At 38.6% G+C, this 11,966-nt stretch overlaps 1 protein-coding gene across 1 annotated transcript; it reads left to right on the forward strand.

Moving 5' to 3' along the window:
• Positions 1-2,850: 2,850 nt before the first annotated feature.
• AGD2 (Pyridoxal phosphate (PLP)-dependent transferases superfamily protein) lies at positions 2,851-4,604 on the forward strand. The gene has a single exon (XM_087700952.1). The coding sequence runs from the start codon at positions 2,988-2,990 to the stop codon at positions 4,428-4,430; it is 1,443 nt and encodes a 480-aa protein (XP_087557078.1). The 5' UTR covers positions 2,851-2,987; the 3' UTR covers positions 4,431-4,604.
• Positions 4,605-11,966: the final 7,362 nt, after the last annotated feature.

Raw genomic sequence — 11,966 nt, forward strand, 5'->3', positions numbered from 1 at the left:
GAGTTGTGGCACGCTATATAGCAACACTTGATAGGCAATATTGAGATGTTGTAAAGGGTATCGTAAGGTTCCTTAAGGGCAATGCAGATATATGTGTATGTTATGGTGGCCAAGATACAGGAGTCATGGGGTTCACAAACTCTAATTATGTAGGACATGCAGATAGTAGGAAGTCATCTCTAGCTATGTCTTCACCTTTGTTGAAGGTGATGCTTCTTGGATATCCAAGGTGTAGAAATACACGACCATTTCCACTACAAAGGAAGAGTATGTTGCAGCCATTGAGGCTTGTAAGGAGACACTCTAGCTAGGCCATCTAGTCATAGACCTTCATATAATTGATGTGGTCCTTGCACTGCATTTGGATTCTATGAATGCCATTCAATTGACTAAGAATTTGATCTTTCGTGCAAAGACAAAGCACATTGGGATGTGCTATCACTTCATCAGGGAGGTGGTAGAGGATAAGTTTGTTGAGCTTGTTAAAACCTCAACTAATAAGAATCCTGTAGATCTGCTCACTAAAAGTCTCTCAGTGAATGTTTTACCTTCCTTAGAAAAATGATGGGTGTAGGATGAGATGATGGCTATTCCTTATCATCTTGTACTTTGTCACTTTTTTCTCATTCTCTCCTCACTAAGGGCACATTTACCTTGAAGTGAGAGGTTGTTGGGGGTAAAGGCATCTATGCATAACCGCTCATGTATTCATTACACTAAAAATACCTACACACTTGTACATTGCAAGTGGTGGGCACCCATCACGATCACTTTATTCTTTATTCTTTCAGTGACATTTGAATAAGGGAAGGCAAGTTATACATAATGATTCTTGGAGTTCTCTCTCTCTCTCTCTCTCTTCTCTCTCTCTCTCTCTCTCTCTCTCTCTCTCTCTCTCTCTCTCGCGTGGATTGCATGCATATTTGGGTATGCAAAGGGGGAAATACTTTAGGTAGTTTGCTGATGTTTGAGGAAATGTGTCAAACATGTATTATTGTAAATAATTGACATTTTTATCGGTCCTCTCTACTTTGCACTATGTTGCTATGCTAGATCTTCTTGGCTATGTAGGGGAATTCAAAAAGTGGAACTAGTTGATGGTGCAAATGCTAATTCACGCTAACTAGTTTGCTTGGGTGTGTGTGTTGTGTGCTTGTTATACATATCACAATTTAGAGGTGGAAAGGCATGCATTTGGTCATGCGTGTAATCTACAGTCTAGGGAGGTTGTTGCTTATACTTGCATGGTCAATGTATTTGTTGACACTAGAATGCAAAGCTATGCGTTGATGTGGAGAATCTTAGAGTGGAGAAAGGTGCATGGGTCAATCCCAATAAGGGTTGGACTTGAAATTTGGAAGAGCATACAACTTATGACTAGAGAAAGAAGAATAGGTTCTTGATTTTAATGTTATGGTTAAGATGCTTGAAATTTGGAAGAGCACACAACTTATGACTAGAGAAAGAAGAATAGGTTATGGAGTTTAAGTGAATGTTATGGCTAAGATGCTTGAGAAGTAGAGAGGATGTAAGAGAAGAGGAGAGTGTGTGTGTGGATTTCATACTATGTGAAGAGATTATGGAGGAAGAATTAAATAGCCATTCATCATGGGATAAGAAGCAAGATACTTATTGCATTACTTGGTGCCTCTATATAGGAATATGGTTACATCTAGTACAATGCATGTGTCCTGTTTTTGGTGCCAACTCATTCATCCTTATCCATTCATATATCTATCCACTCCTTTAAAGCTAGTTCTCATAACCAAGCATCAAATATGTTACTATTTGGGTACTCTATCTTTGAGTGATAAAAAGGGTGTTATGATCATCAAAAAATACTGTTGAAAAGCATCAATTGCATTTAAAATATGATGGTCCAAAGTATGAACTTCTTGTACCTCTAAGACTCAAAGTTTGCAATACTAATCTATGCCTTGCTAAAGACCTAGAGAAGAGTGATTAATGAATGAAAAACCATTTGGTTCATAGGACTTGTGTTTCCTTCAAACTTTCTTCACAATCATGGTTAGATGGTCAAAAGTTGAGTCTTTGCCTTCTTGCAATTTAGTTAGCCTTGTGACTCTCTTATGGGACCTTTTTCATTTGCTTGCTTAGGCTTTCACTCTTGCTTATCATAAGCATGTTTAATTTCTTCTTTTTCATCCTTTTTGTGCTCTTTGTAGTCCTATTGTTTAACACGATATTTGAGTGGCTCTTTCTTATAAGCAAAGCAACACTTGGTCACCTACTTGGAATTGGCATTGTGTGGAGTGTGCGAGCCTAGAAAGATGAGTATGATCATGCTTAGAAACATGTGATTGTGAGCATCTTGTGTCCTCCTACCCTAGCCTCTTATTGGTTGTAAAAGGAACAAGGGCAATTGAGTCCTTAAGAGCCATGACATATGCATGTATATGTGACCAATACAAGTCATGGTATTCATTAATGCATGGATGGATGCAATGAACCTTGACAATGGCTCTAGAGTAAAGTGGCCCCTTGAAAATCCAAGGAGTACTGAACCCACTACGGTTCGTGTTGATGTGGTGGAATGACATTAGTGGTGGCAAGCATATTCTCTCTCCTTATTCTCACTTTCTCTCTTCGTTCATTGTAATGTCGACATTGCATGGGAGTTTGTTGGCCACATAGGCGATCGATAGATTGCAGTGAGCTAATCTGGCTGAACTGATCCTTTGATACGAACGATGGGCTACCTACACAACACATGAAAAGGTGGTCTAACCATCTCGCAATCGATGCGATACGGGAGGCGTATGCTGGTCTGGTCCGAGCCTGCAGTCGAATTGCGCCTCGGTGAAGGCCCAAGGGGACTGCAAATTGCCGTCCAATCAAACCAACAAGATTTGCGCCGCGTTACTTTCGCCTCAACGGGCACTTTGGTACCAATGAGACACAGGACGTTACACTTTATAACTCCCTCTTAAAAACTTAGGGTTTTCACAGAGCCGACAGAGCTTGCGATGGCCATGGAGCTGGCACCGGCAACTCTTCAAGGTGCGGGTGCGGCTCATCAAAATAGGGAAGCCCTGCTCTCGTCCTCCTCTTCGCCCCTCTTCCTTGGAGGGAATGCGCACCTCAGAACCATTAAAAATCTTGCAGGGAATGGCGCCTCCTTCTGCTGCAGGACCCTCCGCGTCACACCGACCTGTGTGGCAGAGCCCCTGGAGAAGACCGTCGCCAAGACGCAGGTTCCCCGCAACCCCAATATGGCCAAACTGCAGGCCGGCTACCTCTTCCCGGAGATTGCCCGCCGCCGCAATGCCCACATGCAGAAGTACCCTGACGCCACAGTAATCAGCTTGGGTATAGGTGACACCACAGAGCCCATCCCCGGGGTCATTGCAGCTGCCATGGAGCACCGTGCGAAGGGTCTGTCCACCTTAGATGGATACAGTGGCTACGGTGCTGAACAGGGTGAGAAAGCCCTCCGATCAGCCATTGCCGAGAAGCTTTATGGAGGCCTCAACGTCAAGGAGAATGAGATCTTTGTGTCGGATGGTGCAAAGTGTGACATTGCGCGCCTGCAGCTTCTATTCGGCCCCAATGTTTCGATGGCCGTGCAGGATCCCTCGTATCCAGCCTATGTGGACACTAGTGTGATGGTGGGTCAGACTGGGGAGTATTTGAAAGATGTCCAGCAGTACGGCAACATCGGCTACATGAAGTGCTCCCCAGATAACAACTTTTTCCCTGATTTGTCCTATGTGCCCAGAAAGGATGTAATTTATTTCTGCTCCCCCAACAATCCCACAGGTGCAGCTGCTACTCGAGAACAGTTGACAGAGTTGGTGGCCTTTGCTAAAAAGAATGGCTCCATCATAGTGTATGACTCTGCTTATGCCATTTATTTGTCAGATGACAACCCCAGATCCATCTTTGAGATTCCTGGTTCTAGAGAGGTTGCCATTGAGATAGGATCCTTCTCTAAATATGCTGGTTTTACTGGTGTCCGGCTTGGATGGACGGTGGTTCCAGGTGAATTGCTTTACTCTGATGGCTTTCCTGTCATTAATGATTTCAACAGGGTCATGTGTACATGTTTCAACGGGGCATCAAACATAGCCCAAGCAGGAGGCTTAGCTTGCCTCTCTGAAGAAGGCTGGAAGGCCATGAACGATGTGGTAGCCTTTTACAAGGAAAACACACAAATTTTGGTGGAGATCTTCACCTCGCTTGGCTTCAAGACATTTGGAGGCAGGAATGCACCGTATGTGTGGGTTCAATTCCCAGGGTGCAACTCATGGGATGTTTTTGCTGAGATCCTCGAGAAGGCTCACATTGTAACTACCCCTGGAAGTGGATTTGGACCTGCAGGTGAAGGCTTCATCCGGGCTAGTGCCTTTGGCCACAGGGAAAACATTCTTGAAGCTGCACGACGCCTAAAAGCTTTGTATAAGCAGTAAGCCTGCTGTACAGATTCCACTACATGGTTTCAGTTTTGAAGATGTCATTTCTGGATTGTTCTGATAGGTAATTTCCTTAACATTAATGGAGCGAATACTGGAGCAATTTGCTCCCAGATCTGATTATAACAACCGGCTTCATACCAGCTATATTAACTGATAAAAATTTGACTACTTCACTGAACGTGTAACTGCATTTAACACCATTCAACCTTGATATGATTGGTGTCCAATGGGTAGTGGCACAGCGTAGTTCTATTATCCTTCTTTTAGTTGTTTCAGTTGAAAAATGGGTGGTGAAACAGACAACGTTGCTTCTTTACCTGACCTGCATTTGTTTTATTAGGAGTAAGCAGTTCAAACTTTTTGGTCCATTTAATTGCAATTGCATCTCTCAATAGGGGCATGTAGACTACTAATTTGCACTGGGGAAAGAGTCTCTATGCATTTGCTTTAATTTTGTTAGGATGAGTTGTAGCTTTGTAGATTTCAATTTAGGGGAGCGGACCTCAGCTAAATTGCAGGCATTGAGCTTTCGTATATTGTGTGCATTGACCTTATGCCTTAAATCTCATTTCCTGAACACGTCTGTTATCTTTGGTTGCAACATTGTTTCTTACTGAGGTTTGGAAAGACAATGATATTGTCTTGCGATTTTACAAGCTCTTCTGTGATGCCACTTCAATAGGAGCCATTTCTTGAGAGAGAATGAAACATCTTCATTTCCTTACAGGAAGCAGCAGAATTGGATCATTAGGAGTGTTAGCAAGAAAAAGCTAAATAACAGGACATTTCCAGTACTACAAGGAGATTTCCTCTTCCTTGTAGCCTTATTTTTCTCATACTCCTTTGAGTAGGAATTCACTATTATGCAATTGGACCAATTCAATCTAGGACTCAACTTCCTATCCAACTTTTCCTCCTAAATTCTTCTAATAAACATATGTACCTCTTCAGTAAGAAGAGGCTTTTAATTCAAAAGGAGTAGCCCATATTATACTTTATTCATGTAGATGGTTCTGGTCGACTACATAAGTGGGCATTGGCTAGAGTCCACACACACTCAAAACATTTAGTCACATTAGGGGTCAACCATTGCATGTTGTTGCTTATGTAGAATTGTTTGAGCCTTGCTTCTCTCTAGGTGGAGTTCTTATGGCAATTATGTCAAATGTAAGGGGACTAACTTAGGCAATTGCATCGGTCAGCTTGTGCTCAATGTAAGGAGGGAGTTTGCTATCCACCACCTTCACTATACATAAATAATAATTAATAAAAATTGAGTGAACATGAGAGCAAGAACAAATTAGAGACGATTGCATGACGAGAGAATTGGTACAATCTTCCAAAAGCCATCTCTTACTCCAATTTATGATTTTTTGATATCTGCATACCGCTTACAACCATATTAAGTTCTCGATCAAATACAGATATTTGCACAAATCAATGCTTGGATAATCTAGGGTGCCTTATTTTCATAGTGGATATGTAGATGCACTACATGTGGCAACACATATTGCTTCCCTTTTGGTTTTTCCTCGTTGATTTAATGCAACACATTGCTTCCCTTTTGGTTTTTCCTCATTGATTTAGTGCATCAGACGACACTAACATATGATTGATCTCTTGTGCTCTTTGTTTTGTTTTTAATACACTAAGAATAGTTGCACAAGAGATTGATCTCTCATGCTATTTGTTTTGTTTTTAATATACTAAGAATAGTTGCCTTTTAACCCTCAAGAAATGTTATGATATTTAATTTATTACTAGATAGACAAGTGAAATGTAGATGCCATGTATTTTGTGTTTACTAGTGGAGCGCCTTGGTGTGAGATTACTAATTATTTATTTGTATTCTTATGCTTGGGAGTTTATTATTATATTATTATAGCCTTTACATTATGATCTCAAGGCAACAATTTTTTTGTAACAATATGCTTAGGCCTTAGCATAATATAGATAGGCCTCAAGGATCATTAGTAAGAGCAAGTTGATAAGTAAGGAAAGGAAAAGGTCCAAAACGATACTTTTCATAATTGTTGAGCACAAATGTAAAGAATATAAATCATTATGTACATGCATTAGGAAGGTGCTCTCTTGTGTATGGGGAAAGATTTTATTCAGTCTTATTGTGCACTCTTGTCTTTGTTTTGCTCTTGCACTCGCATTCACTCAATTTTTGCTTAATAATTTATATATAGTAAAGGTGGATAGTAGAGCTTCCCACCTACCTTTCTCTTCAATAATCATTCTTGAGTTAGATTGAGATTTGTCACACTCTTGTGAGTAATTGTTTAATCTCCTACCACAACAAAATGGATGAGGCCTAACTTAGAGGATAGCCACCATCACTTTTGGACTTTGTTAGAGGAGACATTAGATCCATAAATCAATATGACATCTAGCTCTTTTACATCTAATGGTATTGTTACGGCCATCATTTATCCTTCATCATCATGCAATTGTGAGCTGGCCTGGAGATCAGCACATGGCAAGATAAATGTATTGTTGTACCTCCATGGACTTGGCTTCTAGCTTTAGTAAAGCACTTGTATTCATTCCATGTCACTTGCATAGCCTCTGAAGTTTCCAACTTAGTTTCTTGGAGTGTTAGGAGTATGCAATTTATATTTTTCAATAAGGCCAAAGCATGCAACACATTGTTTAGGATCTCCTAAATCCTATACATTCCATGACACCATGTTGGACTTAACCCACAATCTCCTTATATTGTACATTGCAGAGATCCGGGCCCTCATTAAAGGTCTCTTCCACTATTACATAGAAGTTATCCTCTACCAAATGACATCTTGCCATTTTACTCGGGATGTTTCTTCTTGGGCCTGATTTGCCCTTTTTTCAACTAAGAGTAACTACCTTGAGTTTTGAGTAGAGACAACACTACAGATAATGCAAGATTTTGAACTTCAATATCTTGCATCCAAGGATAGGTGTATAATGAGTTGAAGGATAGGTGTATTTATGGGATAGCATACACATATAATCTACTAGCAGATAAGACTACCTTGAATTTTGAGTAGAGACAACACTACAGTCAATGCAGGAATTTGAACTTCAATATCTTGCATTCAAGGATAGGTGTATCATCAGTTGAAGGATAGGTGTATTTTGAAACTATATGGGATAGCATAAACATATAATCTACTAGCAGATAAGGTCTTTAGGTCATTAGAGGAACAAGTCTATGAGTTTTTGGAGCTCTCGAGAAAACACCAAGGAAACAAGGAATGACCTACAAGAAAATCAATCTTGTAGCATCAATCTATAGCCTTTTTGCTCTCATGATCTCAGTCTCTCATACCAAAACAATATAATTTTCATTATGCCATGGGGATTTTGGCATGTCTAATGGGTTGGCTTGGTTTCAAAAAAGGATAAATATAGTATTGACCCCTTTTTTTTTAAATAATGCAATTCATTATTAATTTATCTTTATGTATATAGTTCTATCAATCAATATGAGAAGCTTGATATGGCTTTTGACTAGCTAGATAGTTTAAAAATTTAACTCAATTTTAAGAAGTGTAAACTAGCTAGAGCAAGGGTAATCCTATTGGGATATGTGGTATTTATTGAAAATGCAGTGGCTCTACATGTATTATTGTGGTCCAAAAGCATAAGAACAAATGCTAAATGTTAGGCTTGGAAAAGAGCATGAGAACCAACTCTAAAGTGGTGGAAAAGGGGAGATGTACCCATGTAAGAGATGCAATTACACTCATGTGAGGTTGGATCCATGTGACTATGACATCACTGATTATGTAATCAACAAGTTGTATATGCCTATACAAGAGACACCTTTCTCACAATGTAATAAGCTCTTATGAAGGACTATCAATCTATTTTGCATTTTGCTTGTGTCTTGCATTCTCTCTCTTCTCCCCATTATCACAATCTTATGCTTACACGATGAGCATTGTCATGTTTCAACGACCATGAGAGTTAGTGTGTCACCCTTATGCAAAACAAGACAAGAGTGTTGGATAAGTATTCTTTCACATGACAAAATTCCATCTGCTTGCATTTCTAATAACTTAAATATTGAAGTGAAAGATGTCCCTTAACAATAGTTTGCATATGATATTTAATTAAAATGATTATTAGCCTTCATTGTTACATCTAATGCTACCGTTCACTCAAAGTCAAAACACCAATAGACATCATGTGAGCCATACCTCAATATTTCATCTAGTAGTTCTCCATTTCTTGCAACATATGACAATCTATTTTGACTTGTTTAGCATTTTAAGGGAGAAATAGTAGCACCAAAGGCTTCTTTCTTTCAAATTCTCCAAGTAGAAAACAAACGACGTACAATGCCTAAACATTCTTTTGACCAACCAATATCTTGACTATAATTATAGAAGGCATACACAATATCTATGAGCAATAGACTTAGATCACAAATTGGCTTTGGTATCTTATCAACTATCGTTAAAATATATGGTAAGCACCATTGGATGAATGTTTGGTTCACTTCGGCCTTAAAGCTTTCATAGTACTTACTTGGATTGCAAGGGCATCGTCCATGATGAATCAAGGGTGGAGAAAGGTTATAAGTCCTTTCACAACAAAAATCAATTACCTTTTCTTTTCATTGGACACGGCTCTTACAAGTGTTCATATGTATTTTTGAAATACACTTAAAGATAACACATGCATTGTATCATACACCAACTCTATTGACAAGTTGAAACCATACAAATCATACAATTTCCATAGAATAGACTCTCCAAATAACACTGCAACCTTTGGTTTTCCTTTCTTTTTGGCTTGTGTGAAAACCTTCTTCGAACTTGACAAGGCATCAATCATTTCACATGTAGATTGTTAGGTTGGAGAATACTTGGCTTGATATTGACTATATCATAAAGATAATGTCCTTGGAATGAGGGAATTCTAGGATCTAGAGTTAGTTGGGCTTTATCTCTGTGACAAAAGAATTGCCCATCATCTTTGAAGGATCCTATTTTTCCTTGTACAAATGATCACCCATGTGACCATCATCAATATTGATCAAACAATGCAAAAGTTTGATTTTCCTATTTGATTATTGAAAAACTTTTGTATAGGGCAATTGCATGGATTTCTACACCATTTATCTAAAGGTCTTGCAACTCACTAGTAAGTAGTCTTAAATTTTTTCAAAACACATCAAGAGTACGAATAAAGTGTATGAATAAAACAAGAAGAATGCCTTACATGGAGCCCTTTGCACCATTAAGGACCTTGACTTGGACCTCATCAGTCTTTTTGAGTGGCACGAGAGGCTTGGAAGCCATCCCAATGTAAAAGAAGTGACAAGTTCTAAGGACCACCTCTACAAGTTTTCTTTTTACATTGCTCTAGAACCATTGAAGAACAAGACCTTAGAAAACTCACCATCATGATTCCAAAAGTCCTAATGTTGACACTTCCATCCCAACACTCATTTATGGGATCACACTAAAAGCTTTAATTAGTTCTTAAGAGGCAAATAATAAGGTCAAAGCAATTGGGATCACACTAAAAGCTTTAATTATTTCTTAAGAGGCAAATAATCAATAAATAATATTTCTTTCCTTGGGTTGTTGCATTTTTAAGACTGTCACAACATTCAAGAAATTAATAATGCTTAAGTATTCTTTTTAGCATATTTTGTTTATAAGAATACAAGGCTTTGGCATAAGAATCTTCCTTGCTAGGTGCATGAAGCTGATTTTCACAATCATTGTCTTTACTTCCCATGAAAAATCCCTAGTGTAAGTTGGACTATGCCAAGGCCATGATGCATGGAGTCTAAATGCTCCGAAGATGTAGGGATTCACATTGTATTAAGTTTTCCATCCCATGTATCAAGTAATTGCATTAATAGCTTACTTAAACTTGGCTTGCACTCTTCAATACTTTGATTTCTAACACTTGGATTGCCCATGTCTCTCAATAATAGTTGGAGCATCCTCTGTCCTGCCCTAATTGATATTTGGTTCTTATCCCAAAGGGTTTGAAGCTTTTTTTTTGGTAGGGTTTGTTGACATAATGACAGATCATTTGTAGAGATATAATCATCTATGGAAGGATATGTTTGATGATGTGGTCAACAAAAGGGCTAGTTGAATTATTGTCACGACTTAAGGGTGGACTTACGAAAGTGTTGATAGTTTGATCATTGACTTGTTCGTCTCACCTTTCATTAGACTCCATAGTTTTGGCTTCATGAGAGCTAGTAAGAACAATTTGAATATTTAGTGCATTATATTTGGCCTTTAATTCTTAGTGCATATTAATAATAGTTTGTGGAATAACACTACTCCCACCATTACAATATGCAAGATAATTGCACCACATACGTCATCATCTATGTCAATTTCAACCTACATTTGAGATGTTTATTTACAATTTTGGTTCTCAATATGATCTCCTTGCATATCTGAATCATCTAGTTCACTAGGATGGGATCTTCCTAGAGAAGAATGCATAATCCCAAGCGTGTAATTTTTAATGTGTCTAGCATAAGTATTATGATTCATTGATTTTCAACCTTTAGGAATGTGTACACACTTATAATTACATAAACATTTTCTTAATGTGCTTGAAGAAGAAGACATTTACTTTATTTTTTACAGAGCTATTATGATTGTATATGAAAATTCAAAGATAAATTATATCCTTACTTGTGTGTGTTTAGTCTAAGATTGATGAATTTTTGCACTCTGCCATTATGAACTCTCAAGACTACAAAAGTCCTACCAATTACATAATTTTATATAGCACTAACACAATAATAAAAAGTAACTTATCAATAAATAAATCAATAAAAATAAATTCAATGCAGCTTATATTTACAAAAATTCAATAAAGGTAGTTAGTCCTAAATTAATTCATCAACCTATGTATACTACATGCTTTACATGCCCATGCAAACAATCTCTCTCTCTCTCTCTCTCTCTCTCTCTCTCTCTCTCTCTCTCTCTCCCCACATATCAAAGGGAAATCCTTGCCATCATGAAAGCCATCAAAGCCTTTCACATTTTTGTGGAGTTTGTGCCCCTACTTATTTTCAAGGATGGACAGATTCAATGCGTTCGAAGTTTCCTTTTTGCTTAGTTTGTATTGATGACATCTTGGTATTCACCGAGACTATTAAGGAACACGTAAATCACCTTACTCAATTTATGTTAGCAATGGAAGAAGATGTCATGGTTTTATCCCCCACAAAATCACACAGGGACAGAGAGCGACTTGTAGCATTGTGACAGGCTCTTGAAAGCAGTAGAGAATCCACCTTGGATAGCCATAGGAATTATGGGACTTGATTGAGGATTTACGAACTCGTCACATAGCCTACATGCCTCATACCTCAACACATGGCACCATGACACGCAATGGCTTAACCGAGTACACTACCTTATGTCACCACAACCTATACTGGCTTTGCTCAAGGAAATGGCTCTGACACCACACAGGGACATAGAACGCAATGGAGTGGGACAGAGTTAGAGAAGAATGAGAGCATGAAGTAAGAGAGTGAAAGAG

The sequence above is a fragment of the Lygodium microphyllum genome, chromosome 2 (genome assembly GCF_053477565.2).
Source record: "Lygodium microphyllum isolate KBCC chromosome 2, Lygodium_microphyllum_v1.1.10, whole genome shotgun sequence".
Taxonomy (NCBI): Eukaryota; Viridiplantae; Streptophyta; class Polypodiopsida; order Schizaeales; family Lygodiaceae; genus Lygodium; species Lygodium microphyllum.